The following is a 22,276-nucleotide window of genomic DNA, read 5'->3' as shown; positions in this document are numbered from 1 at the left end:
TGCCATTATAACAGACCTGCACGATTGCTTGGTTGAAAAGAACCTTAAATGTGTGTTCACTTGCTTTAGAGAATAGCTGTGTTACTAAAAAGTATGTGCAAAATTATATGCGCAATCCCTTCTCCATTGTTGATGTCTGCCCACGAAATTTCCTTTATGGTACAATCATCAGTCTTAAAGCCAAATAGCTCAAGGCACAAATGCACTCTGCAGTGGTCAACGTGCGTTTAATGCTTCGCAATTCCTGTAAGAAATGCTATCGGAAGGAATCTGGCAAGTACAAAACACTACGCTGTTAATTTCCATTTCATCTGTGTTTCAGCTCTGCTAGACTCAGTAGCTGGAGGAGCCCCTGAAAATGCCCACTCAGAAACACCCCCGAGCTCTTGGGAACGCACAGCGGAAGGGCAGAGGCACCCCGCTGTTCGGGCCTGCATGGGTGTCCATTCTGACCCCTGAATCTACTGACTGTGCAAATGTTTGCCACCAGCTGCCTTGGCCTGGATCCTCTATAAAGTGGGGTGCAGGCCCAGCCTCATCTAACAGCCCAGCTCAGCCTCGAGCTCCTCAGAGGTCTGTGAAGAGGGAAGGTGAGCTAAGGCAGGGCTTTGTGGTCGGCAGTCAACACCTGAGTGTGTCTTCTCACCTGGTGCAGGGAACTCCTCCCTTTGCATTTGTTGCACACATGCACAGCAAGGCCTAGTGATGGGTCAGTGCTCCTTTGGAGTGAGACCCTGTAAGCTCAGCTAGACCCGGGGTTGGCAAACTACAGCCTGAGGGCCACACCAGCCTGCTGCCTATTTTTTGTATGGCCTGCAAGCAAAACATGGTTTTTATGTTTTTAAATGGTTTTAAAAATTAAAGCTATTTGACACATGAAATTCACATTTCAGTGTCCAAAAAACAGCTTTATTATTGGCACCGAGCCACACTTGCTCGTTTGCATATCCGAGACTGCTTTTGTGCTACAAGGAGAGCCGGGCAGCCCCAGCAGCTGGGGTGTTGACCATCTGGCCCTCCAGAGGGGAAGTCTGCCAACCCCTGTCTACACCAGTTCCTTCACCTGACAGCTAAGAGGACTTCAGACCACACAGGCTATACGATGCCTCCAAAGTCACACAGCTAGAGTTAACAGCGACAGACCGAGAACTTCACCCAACTCGTTCCCCCCATCTGCCAACCAGAGGCCATCTCTCCCACCGAGCAGCCCCCTCTGCGCCATCTTTTCTCCTGACTCCTCCCCTCCCCGCGGACCCCTCTCGGCATTCACAGACCATCACAACATAGGTGCTGCCAAGCTCTTTTAGTAATCCGCCAGCTACATCAGCCCTCACAGGGCTGCCCTCCAAGAGCCGAGGAGGAGGGCTGCCTGGCACAGCGCCTCATACTCCAGGTTGGCCAGAAATAACATCTTCATTTTTGTCTCCACACAGCTCTTCTCCGTGAGCCTGTCGGCCAACAGAGTGGCCGCCGACTGCTGGAGGAGCCAGCCAATCATCTTGTCGAGTTTCAGGTTCTTCAGGGCCAGGGTGTGTTCACCCCAGAGGCTTAAGTGGAGCACGTTAGCAGCTACTCGGGCAGACGGTCTCTGCAACGGGAAGGGAAGCTGAGGCTCAGAACATCGGTGACAGTGTTCGGCCCACAGCCCTCTTCGGTAAGGAGTCCTCTCTCCAGACTTCCCTGCTCTGGCCCCAACCACAGTCTTCTCCACCCTTCCCTCTCCTGACACGTGCTGGCTGCTCCCTGCCTGTGCCCCATGCTTTTCCACATAGATCTCCCCGGGGACAGTGTGCTCCCAGCTGGAAGAGCCTTCCCACCGCCGCCTCCTGCTGCGAACACTGCCGGAGTGAGGAGCAGGATCTCGCAGCAGCTGGCAGCAGCACGCATCACCGTGGCCAGGACAGCACGCTGTGCACTGGGGCAGCTAAGTGGAAGGACAGGAAGTTGAACCCGGGTCTGCCTCTGCTCCTTCCACCAAGCGTGCCACCTGAACCAGACCCACCCCTCCCGCTGCGGCTCTATGTGGGCAAGCCTGTAGATTCCTTTACGGTAACTCCAGAGTGTCCAGCTTTGCTGTCATACGTGTCTTCACGTCTGCTGTCTCACTAGATCTCAGCTGTTTCCGTGAACTATATCTCCATTAGACATTTCTTAAAAATGCAGCTTTTCCTCTCTGAGTAACTTAAGCAACTGAAGCCAAGAGCTGAATTGCTGGAATTCTAATTGGTGGCTAGCTCCCCTACTCCAATTCATATTAAAATTGATTTTGTTCTGTACTTGACCTTTTTATCTTCATAAGACAGAGAAGCTGTCAGTCACTCGAGTGCTTGCCCAAACCCGATCTGTACTCTGAGGTTTCTGCTCGCAAAGCCCCTGCGAAGCCAGGGGACGGCCTCACCTTGCTGGCATCCCGCTGGAGCAGTGCCCTCACCAGCTGTCTCACATCTAGAGGCACCGACTCGGGCAGTGCCGGCAGCTGGGCCTCTTGGTAACTGCGGCTTTCGAGGTGGGCTCCGCCCTGGCCGTAGAAAGGATTGGCGAGCCCGAAGATTTCGTAGGTGAGTGCGCCCACTGCCCAGGCATCAGCCTTGCTGTAGTCAACCACCGCCCTGGGGCCAGGGCAGGCCGTGGACACCTGCTCGGAAAGCAATGGGTGAGCATTTACGCTGCTGCATGGCACCTGATTTGTGGGCTAATCGGAACTCTGTCCCAAGGAACTGAGGATTTGAATGAGTTGTAGCTCAGACCCAGAAGAACCTGGTTAGGCTGTCTGCTTTGTGCTGACAGAACTTGCATCTCCCAGAAGTATTAGGGAGATCCAGGTTAAAGCAAAGTGGCAGGGGAGGGACTTGTGCCAAATGATGGGCCCTAAAAGATGGAGGAGGTGAGAAAACAATGAGGAATCAAGTCTTGTTCTCTCCAGGAAGACCCCGAAGAGTTGCTGCTGATGGTGGAGGACTCGCTCACCGGGACTCACCTCAGGAGCCATCAGGCTGCTGTTCCCGCCCAGGTCCACGTACCAGCTGGGGAAAGGCAACTGCAGGCCGACGCACTCATCAGCCAGGCAGCAGCCGAAGTCTGAGATCACCAGCCAGGGGCAGCCGTCTGGGGACGGGGCAGGAGAGGTAAGCCGCTGCTGCTCCGTCCATCCTCTGAGAGGCCCTCCTACATCCCTACTAGAGCCACCTTCACGACACAGGTGGGAGGGGCTCACAGGGACTCAGGGCTGGTCCAGGGGAGCTGGGGGCTCCCCTGCCAGCTGAATGGCAGGCCAGCTATACGAATACAGAAATGCCTCTAGGGAACCCAGGCTCCCAGACGAAGCCCCAGCGAAGAACTGGGTAGGTCTGGCTCAGTCTAAACAGTGCGGGGATCGGACCTGGCCCAGGATGGGAGGGCTGCTCGCTCACTCAGCATCATGCCTGGCCACGTGACCTCTGACGGCCTTCATATCCTAAGGGTTTTCTATTTGAATTTGAAACCCCAACAATCCAAACTTAAGGAACAGGTGCATTAGGATTAGTTATTTGTGAAAGGATTCAGAGACTGCCTTTTAAAAGCCAGTTCCTCTAGGAATTTAATTGCATGCTTACTTACTTTAAATCTGTATCAAAAGTAATTGGATGGGAATCTACTTTACAGTATTCCCAAACAACTAACCACCCAGCTTCTACCAGAATGCTTCCAGTGATGGGGAGGTCGTTATTTCCAGAGGCAACTGGGCTTACACTGGGACATAGTTTGGAAATTCTTCCTTACGCTGAGCTAAAGTCCACCCCTCTCGTACTTTTTCCAAGAGAACTTCCACCAATGAGGTGGTTCTGTAAGTGGGCAACAGAAAGGAACTTGGGAATGTTAACTACCACTCCACAAATCCCAGAGAGAGAACAAAAGCCTCCACTCTGAAGGACAGACTGCACATGTCTTGTGTATAGAGCTAAATTTAGACAACTTATAATAGGACATAAAAACAAAAAAGGACCTGTGTTCCCAGACCTCAAGCCCAGCGCCCCCTGGCGAGCGCTGAGGGGCACCCAGGCGCCTACCTGCATCCAGCTCCACGAGGATGTTGTCAGACTTTAGGTCTCTGTGTGCGACGCCCTGTTGAACCAGATGGTCCACTCCTTCCAAGAGCTGCAGGAGCATCACGGTGGCGAGGCGGGGGCTTGGGGTGTTCTCGCGGAGGTACTGGCGCAGGGTGCAGGGGTAGCTGGTGGAGAGCGTCACAGGGCCTCTGTCACTCATTGACTGACTTACTGTTAGGATGATGGTCTTTCCTCTTCTTCCTAGAGCTTTCGGATTTCTTTTTGCCCCACGTGTCCTTTCCATCCCCACCCACTATCCTGAAATGAGGAAGAGCCGGGCTGCACATGTTGACGGTAACGGTACAGGTGCTCATTTCCTTAAAACGCCCACTTCGGGCGGCGTCAGCAGGGCACAGAGGTGGAGGAGGACGCAGAACAAACAGATAAGGCAGTCACAGAGAAGGGACAGCAGTCAACTGCACTAAAAGCACTAGGCAGCTCTGGCTGGTGTGGCTCAGTGGACTGAGTGCCCGCCTGCAAACCAAAGGGTTGCTGGTTCAATTCCTAGTCAGGGCATATGCCTGGGCTGCAGGCCAGGTCCCCAGTTGGGGGTGCACGAGAGGCAACCACACGCTGATGTTTAAAAAAAAAAAACAGCACTAGGTGAAAAGTCTGTTCTAAATGAAGATGACATTGTTTTCATGGGAAATGTTGTAAAGGAAAGTGCCCTTGGCATGGCCTTATCTCCCAAAGTGTGAGGATCCTCTTCCCTGTGACAGAGGCAGTGACCAATCCCACTCACTCCACGTCCCGCCACACACCTGCTACTTACTTCTTCATGACGAGGAAGAGTGTCCGCCCGTGGCCCAGGCCTTCGGGGTTAAGACGTGGGGGCAGCACATCTGGGTAGTCGACCAGGGCCCCTGGCAGCAGTGGGACAGACGAGGTGAAGGCGCGGAAGACCCGGATGATGTTGGGGTGAGGGGCCAGTTGCTTGGGACCTCTCTTGGATTTTCTGTTTCAGTCAAAAGGGACAAATGTATGAGTAAGAGATACAGCAGTTGGAAAGATGATAATCTAAGGCCACAAAAAATACTGCCGTTCATCTATTCACACATTTATTTTTCAAATATTCACTGCAGGTCTGCTGTGTTCCAGACATAGAGCCTGGTGTTAGAGTACAAAACCATTACGGAGACTCATCCTATGTGATGACCCCACCAGTCCGTATGTCCTTCCGTCCGTCCAGCCACCCATCTGTCCCTCGATCCATCCCATGTGGCAGACACAGAGGCTGGGAGCCCCCCGGAACCAGACTGCTCTGGTTGGGATTCCAGGTCGGCCTTGGCAAAGTTATATTACTTCTGGGTGCTCAGTCTCTAGTGCCAAAGGGGGAAAGGCAGTAACATACCTCATGAGGCTGCTAGTGCTATGAGAAAGGACCTAGAGTCTCTGTGATCCCAAGTTCTTGCAGTAATACTCGGTGTGGAGGATGGGCTCAGTAAACCTTCGCTGAGTGAACCAACAGCCACAGGCTGACCGTTGGTAGCAGGGCCGTCACCTGCCTGCCCTCCCCACCCTCCTCTTCCAGGGGCCGAGCCCCCAGCCCTGCTGCAGCACGGGGACATGTTTTCAATTGTGGTGAAAGGGTGATGTGAGGTTTGCTTGGGGCCGTTGGAAGACCAGGGTGTGCAAGCTGAAGGTACCAGGAACAGAAGAGCCATGGGGTAAGAAGTGAGGACACCATGTGGCAGAGAGAGGAGAATGGAAAAGCAGCCCAGAGACAGCAAGGCAGCTCTCAGGGAGCAGGCGCCTGCCGTGTCCTCAGAGCTGCCTCGGCGCCCCAGCGTGGCAGAACCAGCCCATGTGGGGCCTTCTGCTCTTTCTCTCAAGTCCACCCCAGGGCCCGTCCTGTGCAGTCAAAGGAGTCAAAGCCTCATTCCCTTGGGAAAGTGCTGCCCGGTTCTCACAGGAGCCCAGAGGAGGGGTGTGGCTGTGTGGGTGTGTCTGAAGGAGACCTGGCCCGGACCGGAGGCTGTGGGCAGGGCAGCCCAGCAGAGCTCACTGCAAGCAGAGACGGTGCCTTGGGGGAGGGCAGTGGGAATCCAGTATGTGGAGCGTGGCGTGTACCTGGGACAAGATCAGAAGTCAGGTGGGGGAAGTGAGTGGAGCAGGCGCAAAGGACTGATCCAAGGTCCCCAGGTGAGCAAAGGCTCAGCAGAAATACACCCGGGGCATGCTCTGGGAAGAGTGTTTCCCTGAGATAGCATTAGATGTCACCAGAACTTCAGGTAAGGGACCTTTGGCCACTTTCATCTAATCACTCAACAGACACCCCGTGAGCTGTGGGGGAACGCAATACACAAAACCTCACAGCCCTGGCCTCAGAGGGCACATCGCACAGCTGGAGAGACAGTGCATAAATAGACAAAGACATTGCCCTGGCTGGTGCGGCTGAGAGGTCACAGGTTTGATTGATTCCCAGTCAGGGCACATGCCTGGGTTGCAGGCCAGGTCCCTGGTTGTGGGTGTGTGAGAGGCAACTCTTTCTCTCTTGCACAACCCTTCCCCTCTCTCTAAAAATAATAATACTCTTAAAAACATAAAATAATAAAAACAGACAAAGACACCTGTGATTCACAGTCAGAAGCGGATACATGCTAAGGCAGGGTAAAGGACTGGAGAGTGGCAGGGACGACTTCAGACTCTGGGCAGGGCACCCCAAGGCAGCTGACATTCAGTGGCCTACCGGTCCCTACCGAGGAGCCGGAAGAGGATGGCAGTGCTGAGCCCACAGGCCTGCACGGGCCCTCAGTCACGCTGGAGACTTCCGAGCAATGGGAAGGGTTTCCCCCGTGTATTTCCCTAAGTCCTGTTCTACCTTCCTGCCTCTGCCGGAACCAGGTCTGCAAATGTCACAGTCCACATGCCTCTGCTGTCACAGCTCACACACACGGCCATGGGACTTGCAGAGCCACTGTCAGCCAGGCTGCCGTCCACCCGCTCTTGAGAACAACGCCTCTTCCCTACTGCTTTGCCGAGCACGTGCCCATTCATCCTTCAAAAGGCAGCGAGAATTGTTCCTTCAAGAGGGGACAAGAGGCCTTTCTGAACGGCCCCGCCCCTGCCACATACACACCACCTCTGGGTTCCCTTAGCACCTGAGCGCACACCATTCTGGAACGCACCACACCTGACTGCTCCTGGGAGGCCCAGCTCCTGGGCCTCATGGAGAACTCCTGGGGAACGGGCCTCTTTTTCTTAAATCTCGGCACCGTTAGGTGCGCTGCAGCCATCGGAGGAATGGGTGTTGCCTCTGCTGGGGGCAGGGTTCAGCGCTCCACCTGGGCACTACTTAGGCAGAATCAGACACCAGGTCGATCTTCCACTTTCTGAAACCGTGTTTTGGGACGGCTCTCTCCCCCTGCTCCAGCGTGAACCAGCCGCTGGCATCTTCCGTGGGAGTCGGGGGATCTACAGTCATTCCTGTGACGTATCTACCAGCTGCAAATCCATCACTGACCAGCTCATCCAGTAAGCATTCAACTGTCCTGTGAGTCGTGCCAGACGCTGTGCTGAGGACGCAGGCGACGGTTTTGTTCTCGAAGAACTCACAGCCAGTCTGGTGGGCAGATGGGCGCTTACCTGTAAGTGACTTCTCCGTACTCCCCGGCCAGGGCCATTCGACCGGCTGGGACGAGCTCTCGGCCCATCTTGCTGAAGATGGCTTCGCTGGAGGAGCCGGCCTAAAATGCATCCACAACGAGTCCAGAGTTATACAGACCCAAGCAGAATGGCAAGTCCAAGCCCTCCTTGTATTGGGATCAGAACGGCTACACTGCCCAAAATTGGCTTTGACCTGCCAGATACCCTCTCTAATGTGTCAAGCCAAGATCAGTTTCTCCCAGGAGAAAGGGCAGAGGTGTCACCCATGCCAACTGAGAGGATGCTCCTCACACCTCAAACTCGGGCGGCTCAGACGCCAGGGCAGGAAGAGATGGCAAGATGAGCAGGGCACGGGACCCGTCTTCTGCCACAGGTGGTCTGGTCACCACCAGACTCGTCCTCGTAGGCTCCCTTCAGCAGGCAGGCCAGAGCCAGACAAGCCCCCCCTGGATAGAGTTGAGCTGAATCACAGAACAGCCTTCCTATCCCTCAGTAAGAAACAAACAAAAAGCCCAGAGGAGGAAAATCACCTTATTTTCCTCATTTCACTACAAACAGCTCTGGGTACCTGCGAAACTTAAGCATGGAGATCCTGTAAGATCAAGTCTTTTAGCTTTTGTGAAGGTGACGGCTGTAACACCCAACCAGTGGCAGCTGTGATGCTCTAACTGGATGTTTCATGGGCAAAAGGTTTGGCTACTTGTTAGCTATTAACCCAGCTTGGAAGTGCAGCCGTCTAACAGCCTTGCTCCCAAATCAGAATGAGACACCGCAGGCACACACGCTTCCGTGTCCAGCACCAGCTGCAAGGCTGTTTCTACCTCAGCCCTGGACAGATGCTCCGGGCAGGAGAAAGGATGGCAGGTCTGGATGAAGTTTCTAAACCCTCCCAATGTAATGGCAAGGAAAAGAACTACTCCAAATAGAAAGCTTCATTTTTTGGGGGGAAATATACTTAATTTCCCAAAGCCTCGAGTCCTCCAAGAATTGACAGCAAGGAGGCGACCAGCAAGCCTCTGACCTGGAGGTGAGGTAGAGGTGAGTTTGGAGTTGAGTGTGGCTCCTCCTCCCCGGAGGCGGCAGGTCAGGGGGAGGGGAGAGGATGCTGGTAAGTGCAGCCCGGAGACGCACTAACTGGCTGGCCAGGACTGCCAGGTGAGAAGCCGGATGGTTTAAGCACTTGCTACGCAAGCTGCAGCTCACAGACCAGCAGCACGGACATCACCTGGAAGCTTACTGAAAGGCAGGGTCTCGGTCCCACCCCAGACCTGCTGATAGGACCTGCCCATCCCCAGGTGATTCCCTGACATACTGTGTTGAGACACACCGCTTCACGCTCCTGTGGGAGAGGGTGAGAAAGCCTAATGATATAGGCACCAGACTGTGGAGAATGTCTTTCCCTATGTACTTCTGGGAAAAAGCACCACCCAGTGCCCCCCCCGCCCCCCCCCCCCCCCCCCCCCCCCCCCCGCCAACTGGCACTTTGCAGATGAAAGGCCCACCCTTACCGAGATGTTCCACATCATCTTGATGGCTAAGGGAAAGGCGGGGGCCTGTGGAGCGTGCCCCTTCTCTGCTCCCAGCGGGGTGATGTCTGGGCCTCTCCCTGGAAGGAGCCCCACGCTCTTTGCCACCTCCAGGTTCCGGGGCCACACAGGCATGGTGGCTTCGTACACAGCAGCACTGCAGCCCTTGCCCAGGGACCGCCCTATCAGGTACTCGTCCAGCTGGAAGCCCTGCCAGTGTCTGGAGTCCAGCAGGTCAGGGAGCAGCTTGCTTTTCTGTGTGAAGACCGCCTGTGAGGGGAAAAGGTAAGTGCTGTGAGCCAGGGAGACCAGGAAGGCTCACGTAAGGGAAACGGGAGAGGAGGTAGAGCGGGGTGGGGGCTCCAGTGACAAGAAGACTGGGGGCTGTCAGAACACAACCAAGCTGGGTGTGACTGCTCAGCCCGGGCTGGGGCCGCCCTGCCTCTCCCCCTACCCCCCTCTCTCTCAGTACTCAGAGTAGTTTCCCCCAACTCTGTCGTTTCACTGCATCAGAGACAGCCCAACACTGAACGTCGTCAGTTAGGAGGTCAGACCCTCCAAATTCTGCAGCTGACACGCACCACTCCTTGCTGCCTGTCAAGCCCCCAGCGCGTGCTGGAGTTCTGACTACGGAGACAGCTCCCTCTGCAGAGAGCTTGGCAGGCAGCTTCTGGGCGGGAAGCAGGGCTGTGGGTGGGCAGAGTATGTGGTGAACGACCGCCTCTCCACTGGTGAGTGATCCCCGGTCACTTCAGACAAGGGGGTGAAATCAGGAGGATCCCTGGAGCTGAGTCATTAGATCCTGTCTTTACCTCTTAGGAATCTGGTGAGCCTACGCTGGTTTCAGAAAGGAAACAAGAATGTAAGAATTCTGATGGAAATGCAGGTGCTGGTGGGGATGCACTAGGAAAGAGCCCATTTTCCCCCAAATCAGAGTCCTTCCCTACTTCAGGCAGTGACATCATCTGTCCAGTGGCCCAGGCTCCACCTCAAAACCTTCCCACCCCCCATCAGCCCTTCACCTGTTTCTGAGCCAATCAAACCACTGCTTTCTTGTGTCACTCACTCTTCTGTCAGAAAACCTAGCCAGTGGGGGAAGGTGCGGGGATAGAGAAGCAGAACTGGTAGGTACAGAATAGACGGGGAGATTAAGAATCATATAGGAAATGGAGAAGCCAAAGAACTTATATGCGCGACCCATGGACATGAACTAAGGGAGGAATTGCTGGAGGAAAGGGGGGTACCAGGTGGAAGGGGGCAAAGGGGGGAAAGCTGGGACAACTTTAATAGCATAATCAATAAAATATACTTTAAAAAACCCAGGAAAGTGACACTGGTACACTACTGTTAACTAGACTATAGACCTTACTGAGTTTTCACCACCGTTTTTTCAAAAAAGATTTTATTTCTTTTTAGAGAGAGGGGAAGGAAGGGAGAAGGAGAGGGAGAGAAACATCAGTGCGAGAGACACAACGATTGGTTGCCTCTCGCACGCCCACAACTGGGGCCCTGGCCCGCAGCCCAGGCATGCGCCCTGGCTGGGAATCAAACCTGCGACCTTTCAGTTCACAGGCCGTGGCTCAGTCCACTGAGCCACACCAGCCAGGGCTCCCCATCTTTTTAAACCTGCGCTCACTGGTGTGTGCAGAGCTACGCAATTTTACCCCATGTATGGATGTGTGTAATCGCCACCACAGCTGTTCCATCACCACAAAAGAACTCCTTGGTGTTACCTGTATTTGCACCCCCCCACACTCGACCCCTGCCCCGCCCCTATCCCCTGGCATCCACTGATCTGTTCTCTAGCTCTAGTTTTGTTATTTAAAGAATGTTACATAAATAGAACCACACAGTATAACCTTTTGGGACTGACTTTTTTCACTAAGCATAATGCCCGTGAGTTTCACTTTGGCTGCTGACCTGCACCGGGAGCTGATTCCTCATTAGCGCTCAGTGCCTCGCTGTGCGGAAGTGCCCATTGTTTAGCAGTGCACTTGCTGAAGGACACTTGGGGTGTTTATAATGCTTTGCTACTGTGAGTGATGCTGCCACGATTCACGTGCAGGGCTTCAAAATTCTTTTAAAGAACTGTGGTAGAAAATGCATAGCAGAACTGACCATTTTACCCATTTTTAAGCAGACAGTTCAGTGGCATTAACTACAGTCACACTGTTGTGTGACCACCAGCACCATCTGGCTCTAGGGCTTTTCACCTTAAACTTAAACCCCACACCCACTACACATGTCCTCATCCTGTTTCCTTCCAGCCTCCCGCAGCCCCCGTTCTCCTTTCTGCCTCTGTGAACTTCCTGTGAGCGGAATCCTGCAGTAATTGTCGTTTTGTGCTAGCTTATTTAGCATAATGTCCCCAAGGTTCATCCATGTCGTATCATGTGTCAGAACCCCCTTTCTTTTCACGGCTGAATAATACTCCACTCATCACTGATGGGCACTCGGGCTCCTTCCACATTTACCTATTGCGAATAACAGTGCTATGAACACAGGTGCACAAATACCTGTTCCAAGTCCCTGCTTTCAATTCTTTTGTGTACATGCCAAGAAGCGGAAGTGGACTTGCTGGGTCATACAGTGATTCTATTTTTATTTTTGGGAGGAGCTGCCATACTGTTTTCCACAGCAGCAGTGGAAAGAGGTTTTTGTTTAAAATAAACCCTTCCATGGACAGGTTTTGGTTTAAACAAGTTTTCGTTTCCCTGGGAAAACGCCCAGGACCGCAATGGTTAGGTCACATGGCAACGCGTGTTTCTTTAGGAAACCGCTGCTTTCCAGAGTGGTGTACCACTTTCTACTCCCACCCCCAGCCCAGCCTCTCTGCACCCTCACCAGCGTTTGGTATCACCACTGTTTGGTTCTAGCTGTTCTGGTACGAACGTAATGCTGTCACACTGTGTTTTCAACCTGCGTTTCCCGAGTGGCTGGTGAGGTTGAACAGCTTTTCATACACACATTTGACATCTGTGTCTCCTCTTGGCTAAACACACACGCGTGTCTTTTTCCTATTTTACAACTGATCCCCCCTCCATATGCCTCCATCTACAAGGAGCAGCCGCTATTCTACTCTGATACCATATGGAATTTTAGGGTTAGAGATGTCATATCTGCTGATTTTTCTTAAAAAAAGAAGTCAAACCCCTGAATTTTAAAAACTGTCAACTAATTAAAACTTTTAAGACACAGGAGGGTGAAGGGTGAGAAACGGACGTGTAGATGGTAAGCTTAGGAGGAGCAAGCCCCTCCGTTAAAAAAGAGCCTCCATAAGTCTAAGCAGGATTATCAGGTTTCCCTTGGCTTCTGCCCGTGAAGCCACAGCCAAAGAGGAGGACATCAGCTGGGGACGAAGCCAGACGTCACCTGTCATCCCAAACTAGCCAGAGCTCAAACATGACACACTCTGGTGCTGAGCAACAAGAACTGGGCTGGAAACCGGGAAACGGGAGACACTGCTGGGTCCTTAACCAGCCGCGTCCTTGGGCAAGTCGCCCCACATTCCAGCCCCTCGTCCTGGACTGTAAGTTACAGGAGCTGTACTAACTTAGCCCGTGGCTCCCTGGAAGCGAAGGGAGCTCTGGCAGCAGATGGCCGTCGCACTCACACGGGGACGATGGCTCTTCCCTGGGTCTCCAGCCTGCCTGCCTACCCTGCAGACGCTGGGCTGGCCAGCCTCCGGAACTGCAGAGGCACTTCCTTAAAATAAATCTTTTCCTATAAGCACATCCCATTGGCTTTATTTCCTGGTGAAGGCCCACTGATAGAATTTAGTAGAGTAGAAACAGAGGTCTCTAAGCTATTTTAAGCATCTTTTAAAAGCCTAAGAACCCCCACACATCCAATCACTCCTGATAACTCCACACAGGTTAAAAACCGTCAGGTGTGATGTTTTCTCCTGCTGTTCATAGTTTTGACTTTGGCTTCAGCTTTGTTACTGTCTGGCTAAACTGTGCAGACAGCTTGGCTCAGTGCTAAAGGGCACAGGCTCTGGAGAGCCTGACGTCATCAGCTGTGTGACTCTCTGAACACATGTCCTTATTCATAAATTTGGCATGACGACTACCTCAGGGATAGAGTGTTATGATTTGTCATTAAATGTATATATATTAATTTATTTTTAGAGATGGGAAGGGAAGGAGAAAGAGAACATCGATGGTGGTTGCCTCTCACGCACCCCCTACCAGGGACCTGGCCTGCAGCCCAGGCATGGGACCTGACCCGGAATCGAACTGATGACCCATCGGTTCGCAAGCCTGCGCTCAATCTACCGAGCCACACCAGCCAGGGCTCATTAATTTTTTTTTTTAATTACACAAAGCCATTACAATGGTGCAACAGCAGGTATAATTAGCAGCCTGTCTTCCAAAACATGTTTGAGAAGGAAAAACGTAAAACAAATGACGTGCTGTCCCCATACCAGGGGGACACGTCAGATCAGTAACACTGAACATGAGCCTTAATTGGTGAATTCCAAATAATTTCCGGGCCTGAGGAGCATAAATCTGGATTTACCAGAATTCAGTGATCCGGGCGGTACAGGCCTCCTAGTCCCTTCCACCACGCCCCCACCCTAGCCCCGCCCCCCAGATCTCAGGACCCCGCCCACGCCCTTGGCCCCGCCCCCACCAGCTGATGGTCACTCTCCAAACCTGACTCGGGGCCTCGCCCCGCCCCAAGCCAGCGCTCACCTGGATCTCCTGACAGGCCGAGGCTGCCCTCCGGCCCTCCGCCTGCTTCTCCTCAATCAGGCCCAGACCCAGCCCGAAGGCCAGAAAGACTGCCCGGCCGCAAGGGCCCGCGCCACCCCGGGCTCGCACCACCAACTGCCGCTGGAGTCGCGCCGCCAGCCCCGCCACCGACTGGCGGAAGAAGCGGTAGCGGTCGGGGAGCCCGAGCCCGAGCCTGCGCGGCTCCGCAACGGGTCCTGCGGCCTGGCCCGGGCGCTCTCCGCGGCCCCGGACCCCCGCGGGGCCGGGCCGCTCGGGCCGCCCCCAGCCGTAGGCCGGGCCAGGCTTGGCGGTGAAGCGCAGCAGCAGCGCTCGACCCAGCTGCAGGCCTCGGCCCAGCGCCTGTCGCACCGCCATGGTAGCGCCTCGCAGGCGTCCGGGACACGGGTCACAACAACAAACTTCAGGGGCGGTGCTTCTACGCAGGCGCGGGCGCCGAGGGGCGGGGTTGCCGATCTGACCGTTCCAGCATTGGACGCACGAGGGCGCTGTGCGCGCACCTGGCGGTGCGTAGTTTATTGTCCTATCGCACTTTGGACGTAGGGTGGTGGGGTTTCCCGTCAGACACGTCCTGAAGTGAACATTGCTGGTCCGGGGAAACCAATATTTATTGAGTATCACCCACCGTGGAAGACTCTTTACAGCTGCTAATTTATTTAATCTTTCCACCAACAAGATGTGAGTATCATTTTTATAGATAAGGAAACAGATAAGGCATAAAATGGGCTATGACAGTCAGAGGTCACAGTGTCAGAGCGGAGGTTAAAGTTCAGTTGTCTTGCTTATTGAATTCTTCCCCTCCTCATTGCCCTTAGGCGCCTCTCTGCAAGCGCACAATCCCTGCCGGCTTCTTAGGACCCTAAGAGAAATCTCACCCAAAGGCCACATTTTTCAGATGAATTGAGTCCTGGAGATGTGCAGGAACTTGTCCAAAGTCATATAGCTTGTTAGTGGCAGAACCCTGTTACCCAAACCAGCTGTAATGAAAGGCTGATAAAGGGATTCATACTGAGTAATTCCTTTTTTTCTTTCTTGTCTTTTTAAAATGGGAATTTTTAAAGTGTATTTTATTCATTCTGCTATTAGAGTTGTCCCATATTTTTTCCTTCCCTTTGTCCCCCTCTACCCGGTACTCCCATTGCCCCCAGCATTCCCCTCCTTAGTTCATGTCCATGGGTTGTACATATAAATTCTTTGGCTTCTCCACTTCCTATACTATTCTTAACTTCCCCATGCCTATTTTGTGTCTACCAGTTATGCTTATTTCCTGTGCCTTTCCCCCGATTCTCCCTCCTCCCCCTCCCCACTGATAACCCTCCATGTGATCTCCGTTTCTATGATTCTGTTCTTGTTCTAGTTGTTTGCTTAGTTTGTTTCTGTTTTTTTTTTAGGTTCAGTTGTTGATAGTTGTGAGTTATTTTGTCATTTTACTGTTTATAGTTTTGATCTTTTCTTAGATAAGTCCCTTAAACATTTCATATAATAAGGACTTGGTGGTGATGAACTCCTTTAACTTGACCTTATCTGGGAAGCACTTGATCTGCCCTTCCATTCTAAAGGATAGCTTAGCTGGAGAGAATAATCTTGGATGTAGGCCCTTGCCTTTCATGATTTTGAATACTTCTTTCCAGCCTCTTCTTTCCTGCAAAGTTTCTTTTGAGAAATCAGCTGACAGTCTTACAGGAGCTCCTTGGTAGGTAACTCTCTGCTCTTCTCTTGCTGCTTTTAAGATTCTCTCTTTATCTTTAATCTTTGGCATTTTAATTATGATGTATCTTGGTGTGTTCTTCTTTGGGTCCAACTTGTTGGGACTCTCTGAGCTTCCTGGACTTGTATGTCTATTTCCTTTGCCAGATAGGAAAAGTTCTCTTTCATTATTTTTTCAAATAAGTTTTTAATTTCTTGCTCTTCCTCTTCTCCTTCTGGCACCCCTATGATTCGGATGTTGGAACATTTAAAGTCCCAGAGGTTCCTAAGCCTCTCCTCCTTTTTCTGAATTCTTGTTTCTGCATTCTGTTCTGGTTGACTATTTATTTCGTCCTTCAGCTCCAAATCATTGATTTGAGTCCCAGTTTCCTTCCCTTCACTGGTGGTTCCCTGTATATAAGACGGGAATTTTTAAACATCCTAAAAAAGTACAATAGTATAGTGAACCACATGTACCCATCAATCAGCTTCAACAAAATCATTATTTTATTCACTTACACTATTAAAGAAAACAAAACAACATAGGTTCCAAATGGCATCACTCCTGCTAAAAGCCCATGATAACAAATGCAGATTTAATATCCAATCTAATTGCAATTTCAGCCTCTCCCAGCAATATACTCTCAATCAACCAGCACGAAATTTTCTGGGCAAGCACCAGTAATCTGTCACTTAGGCCCTCTCCATTGCTCATGGAGAGAAGAGGTGTCATGAGGACGGGAGCATCCCTGAAAGTCACACACATTTGTGTCTTTCTACAATGTCAGATTCATTAGGTCTCCCCTAATGAATCCCCATTAAGCCAACAAAGTCACGCAGGTTACACACAGGGAGGGGGAGCTGATAGCATAGAAGCGATCAGTGAGCAGAGCTAGCATCTAGAGGGAAGTCCCATGTGCAGATGTAGAGGTGCCCTTGGTCTCCAGCCAGGCGGCTGTAGCGGTGGCACGTGTCTGGTGCAGTGGAAGTCCAGCAGGGCTCCGAGCGTGACCCGTGGTGCAGCCAGGCTCGAGCCTTGGGTATCTGAGCTCTGAGTTCTTACAGCCCACAAGCGGTGGGGGTCCCGCTCACATCGGGAGTCCTTATCCAAGTGTCCAGACTTGTGGGTTTGGACATCCCAGGCCCCTCCTAAGGGTGTTCCTGTTACACCCCATTCCCTCAGTCTTGACAGACATGGGACACGCTGTCCCGGCTGACAGTGGCTCCATATTGGATTGTCACAGGTGTCAAGAAGTCGGCTCTGCTCTTGCTCTGTACATCAGGTAATCTAATAACAAAAATCCTTTCCCTTCTCTTTCCCCACAGAAAAGATGACCCTGGCCCAAAACAGTCCTTTCCTTTCTGTCACTAATAGCTCCCTTGCCCCACCTTGCTTCTTGTAAAACCTGTTTTGTACAGTTCCTGGAAGCACCCCTCTGGTTGCTAGATGGGATGCTTCATGGCTCATGAATCAGTCCAGTCAATTAGAACTTCACATTTACTTTTGTTAGTTTTGTTTTTTTAACAGTGCCTTTCTACTAGCCCTGCCCCCCGCCCCGTTACTTTGAGGCAAATCCCAGACATTGTTATTTCACTTTTAAATACTCCAGTATCTATCTCTAAGTGATGAGAAATATTTTAAAAAACATAACCATGGCCCTGCCTGGTGTCACTCAGTGGATTGGGCACTGGCCTGTACACCAAAGCATCTCTGGTTCGATTCCCAGCAGGGCACATGCCTGGGTTGTGGGCCAGGCCCCCAGTAGGAGGCACATGAGAAGCAACCACACATTGATGTTTCCCTCTTTCTCTCTCCCTTCCCCTCTAAAAAGAAACAAATAAAATCTTAAAAAAAAAAAACAAAACAAAGTTGAAATCTACACACCTGCTATGTGTCATTACTATTGCAGCTCTGCTCTTTAAGGCTTACTGCGAGGGAACAAGAGGCGTTCTGAGGTCTTTAGTTCTAAGTCCAAGGACTTTCTTCGCCGGTTTACCGTGATGAGTACACAGCTGATAAGCCGAACTCACTAAAGGAAGATTGTATGGGTTGTTTTGAGTTAAGGAGTGTGTTTGTTATCAGCCTTTGACTTTAGTCCTGTAGTGTGCAGATGAGCTCGCCAGACCTGTAATGCTTAACCCATCCAAATGCCCAGGCCGATATTAATGAGCCCTCCTTTGTAGGCTGTGTGGTTCCTTGGTCAACAGAGAGCACTGGACTCTCGGTCAAGATGGCGCTAGACTGGTTCACTTTTCCTGGTGTAGAAAAATCTAAGTTTCACAGTGTGAAGCAGGATAGAAAGGGCAAGCGAGTTCATTTCTACACAGAGAAGCTTCTAGTAGGAGTTTCAGGGGTTCCATGTTCTCTGTTCTCAGGGCAGAGATACAGTCTTATCATAGAGGAACACCCAGCTACCTTTCTTGGGGATCATGACCCTGGTTCCATGTGGCCCCCTCTGATTTCGGGAGAAGAACCTCCATGGTGGTACCAGGTCTCAGGTCTCAAGGGATGGGCCTGAGGTTGTTTGATAACATCTTCTGTCTCTTTTAGGGGTATCTCAAGAAGGGGAAGTCAGGACATGGTGTATGGTTTTCTGCTGAGATACTCGTTTACACTGAAGACTGTATATTCTATAGGAGAGTCTCGTTCATTCCTAGACCATTGTTAAGCATTGCCGGGCACCAGGGAGTCTTTGACTGGTGTGGCCACAAGGATTAGAGAACGGAGCGGGGTGGTTGGACAGACCATGGGGTTCTTCTGTGCTGCGTGCTCTGCTCTGTGGGCGCCCTTCTGTCTTCATTATATTCTTTTCTTTCCAGGCAGTGAGACTGTGTAGTTTTGGTAAAGTACATGATATTCCTAAGAAGCATCATTTAACCTTCCCTCAAAGGGCATGGAGGGGGAAAAAGCTGATGCTAATGGAAAAATGGAAAAAGACAAGGAAAAAAAAAAACATCAAGGGCTTTTCGACCTTCTCTCCTGGCACCATTTCAATACTCTGTCTCGTCCTGGCAGGGGACAGCCACATTTCCCCAGGGCAGCAACATCTTCTACCCACAGCCCTTTTCAGAAATGCTATCTCTAAATTGCCAGCAGAGATGGAAGGAGTTTTTGCTGAAACTGTTGACTGAGCAAAGTTGCTGCCAGATGAAAATCCGCCTGCTTGACACTGCTGGGCTGTGGTTTTTGGAAGTTGGAATCAGACAGCGGTGAGCAGAGAGTGAGGTTTCACTGGGAAGAAGAATCTCTATTTCGCCCAGACAAGATGGATAAGAACGTGCTGGCGGTGGAGGGGCAAGACGTCGTGTTGTTGAGAAATGCGGCCTGTGCCCCCAGTAAATTGGCTGTCCTGCAGTGATGATTCCCAGAAAAATGTGGCCATGTCCCCTGCTGCAGAAAGTCCTTCATAGGCCCTTTGCCCCTGCCCATTGCCTGCAGGGTAAAGTCTAAGGCAAAGAAAGTTAGCTTGGCACAGAAAGTCCTTTACTATTTGATCCTAGCATCTTTCTTGCTGTCCACCTTCCTGTCTTTATGGTCCAGCAATACTGAATTACTTACAGCCTCCCCAAGCATCAGGCTGATCCCCTGTCTTAAAAGAATCCCCATTCATACTCGAGGTCACCTCTTCTGGGAAGTCCTCTTGGACTTTTCCTAGACTGGGTTAGATGTTCCATCTGTCTCCCTCTCTAAACTGTGAGTTCTGTAAGCACAAAGACTGTGATTTTTAAATCTTTGATCCCCCATCTCCCAGCACAGGGCCTTCTGAAACCCAGCCCTCGTTTGGAAGCCATCTGGGAAAACAAGCCCTTAGCCGGCAGGCTCACTCCCAAGGAGGAGGAGAGAGAAAGGGGCTGGGCTATACTTTCAAACTCGCACGCAGTCACATGGCTCCCTCCCTCTCAGCAAGGAGCCAGAAGGAGCCAGAGGGAGCCAGAGGAAAACCGAAGGAATGTCAAAGAGCTCACCCCCAACCCACAACAGAATTGCCTACCGCAATTTTCACTATGTCATTGATACATGAATTTCCTATCTATGACTGCTTTCTTTTTATTCCCTTTTTTCATTTTAATCTTCATTGTATTTTTTTTCCTATTACCATTTAGTCCCCTTATGCCCCTTCCCCCCAGCAAAGTCCTTTAAATAATATGTATACATGGTTTAAAAAACACTAACAGTATATACAGGCACATCATGAAAAGCAACAATCTCCTGTTCTAACTCCTTCTAAGCCAAGAGGCAGCAATATTTTACTCTTTTAGCTATTTTTACCCATGGTTCCTTCAGATCTCTCGTATCTCTTGATCTGGCAGCCCCAGCTGTGTAAGCCACAGAGCTGCGGCGTCCCCCCTACCTCCCCGCTGCCTGAAACATGACTGCCGTTGGAATAAGGTCAGCTCCTTGGCAGGGCTAGCCAGGCCTGCTTCCCCTGGCCCCCCTGCCACCCTAACCTACTTTTCTGTTTTCTGTTTATGTTTCCTTGTCCATGTACATTTTTAGTTTTTACATTTCAGAGAGCCTACCCCTGGTATTCATGCTTTTGTGTGGGCTGGACCTTAAGGACTTGCCTAAGGAATAGAGTTTGGCAAAGGGATGGGTAACCTTCTTAACTAGGTCACCAAAAGACTCTGGCTTCTGTCTCGCTCACTGTGTCTCACTCTGCTGCTTGCTTCTTCAGAGGAAAGCCCGCCACTGTGTGGGCTCAGTGGAGGGGCCCATGCATCAAGGAACCGAATCCGGCCAACAACCGTGCGAGTGAGCTTTGAGGTGGACCCTTCCCCCGTCCAGCCCTCGGGTGAGACACAGCACCAGCTGCCACCGTAACTGTGGTCTCGCATGAGACCTTGAGCCAGATGGCCCAGCTCTGCCCAGCCCCCTGACCTGTGGAAACTTAGATAATACATTTCTGTTGTCCCAAGCTGCTAAATGTTGGCATCATTTGTTATACAGCAATAGGTAATGAATGCATCATTATGCCATGTTGTTTCTGTTCAGTCACAGAGTTCCTAATCCCCCCCCAACTTCTCCTTCCCATACCTGTCAGAAGTGAACAGGCTGGGTGTTCCTTCAGTGCCTGGTTTTAGCCTCATATAATCTCATGCAAAACGTTAAGTGTGTGTGAGACTTACCGGGCCATTCCATTACTTAGTCTAAATTTTTCTGAATCCTCACCCAAGGATATGCTCAGAGAGAGAGAGAGAGAGAGAGAGAGATTGATTCGAGAGAAACATTGATCGGTGGCCTCTTGTACACATCCCCACCAGGGATGGAACCCACACCCATATGGTGTATGGGATGATGCTCCAACCACCTGAGCCACCTGGCCAGGAGCCGTTACTTATTCTTGAACAGCGTTTTCTGGCTTCATTTCTGACACAGGCACCCAAAGTACCCCTAGTGCCTGTCAGAGGTGCGCCCTCCTCCCAGCCAAAAGGAAATCCTAAAGAATCTTGTAGTTTACACAAGCAATTAGCAGCAGCTGGCCAGAGCAGCGGAAGTGTGCGAGCTTCTATTTATTTCCATGGGAGTCTGGGACTCAGCCTTAGGGTCCTTAATACCACGACAGCTCTGAACAATAGAGCGCGTGCTGCTCCCAAATCCAGGTCCCCAGGACACTGGGCCTGCAAAATGAGAGTGCGTGTGTTTTAAACAAACATCCAGCCTCTCTCTGGCCAAAGGAGTGCTGTTCTTCCAAGTGGCTGTTATTCAAATACTTTCTGGAATTCTTCTTTGCAGATTGCTGTATTGTTTCCACAAAATACAAAGAACCACCGGGCGTAGCCCTTCAGGCCGTCCTCACTCTGCCCCTCCCAAGCCCTGTTCCCTAGCAGGGAGGTCCAACCAGTTGGCGTCTCTGGAAGAAGAGGAGTTGTCTTGGGCCGCATGTTAAATATGTTGCAACACGCAATCACAAAAAATCTTATAATGTTTTAAGCAAATTTACAATTGTGTGTTGGGCCGCATTCATAGTCATCCTGGGCTGCAGGGCCCTGCGGGCTGCAGGTTGGACACCCCGGTGGCCCTTCTCACAGCTTGGCCGGAACATCCCCTCCTTGGGGCCACCTTGCCCCCTCTTACACCGGCTCCATCCCTGCTGCTGCATGTTCCCAGGGCGCTTTTCCCCTTGGGTGGCACTTGTCATGAAAAGCTGGAATCATTTCGATCTCATCTCCCACAGGTAGACTGAGAGCCTCATGAGAACAGGGGTTTTCTCCCTCTCACCGTTGCTACCTCCCTAGGGTCTGGCCGCAGCCCCAGCACACAGTAGGCACTCAGTAAATACTTGTTAAATGGATGAACAGACAGGCTCTGAAAGACTATTGCCTGTTTGTAAAAATCAAATGCATGTTCAAAGGACCAAAATTTAACAGCTAACACATATCAAGAGCTTCCCGAGGGTGCAAGGCTGGGCCTTAGTAGTGCAGGGCCCACTCAACCCACGCAGCACTGCTTTGGGGTGGTTTTGCGGAGGATGATGTCGGGTCTCAGAGCGATGACATCCGTCCCGAAGCCACACAGTCTGGATGGAGGCTGTCTACTCCAAAGTTTAAATCTTCAACCATTATGCAATAGAAGTTTTTCTCATTAAATGTAAAAACAGTTTTGGAAGTTTAAAAAATATAGATATGAACAAATAAA

General features: G+C 51.4%; 1 protein-coding gene across 1 annotated transcript; it reads right to left on the bottom strand.

Annotated features, from left to right (window-relative positions):
- Window positions 1-1,288: 1,288 nt before the first annotated feature.
- PINK1 (PTEN induced kinase 1) lies at window positions 1,289-14,353 on the bottom strand. The gene is made up of 8 exons (XM_053920053.1): window positions 13,915-14,353; window positions 9,200-9,487; window positions 7,671-7,771; window positions 4,858-5,040; window positions 4,047-4,210; window positions 2,978-3,105; window positions 2,399-2,635; window positions 1,289-1,588 (listed from the first exon to the last, which is right to left on the bottom strand). Exons 1-8 carry the CDS (start codon window positions 14,308-14,310, stop codon window positions 1,331-1,333), a joined length of 1,755 nt encoding a protein of 584 aa, XP_053776028.1. The 5' UTR covers window positions 14,311-14,353; the 3' UTR covers window positions 1,289-1,330.
- Window positions 14,354-22,276: the final 7,923 nt, after the last annotated feature.

This window comes from Desmodus rotundus, chromosome 3 (assembly GCF_022682495.2).
Source record: "Desmodus rotundus isolate HL8 chromosome 3, HLdesRot8A.1, whole genome shotgun sequence".
Classification (NCBI taxonomy): Eukaryota; Metazoa; Chordata; class Mammalia; order Chiroptera; family Phyllostomidae; genus Desmodus; species Desmodus rotundus.
This window is presented reverse-complemented; position numbering and strand designations above follow the sequence as displayed.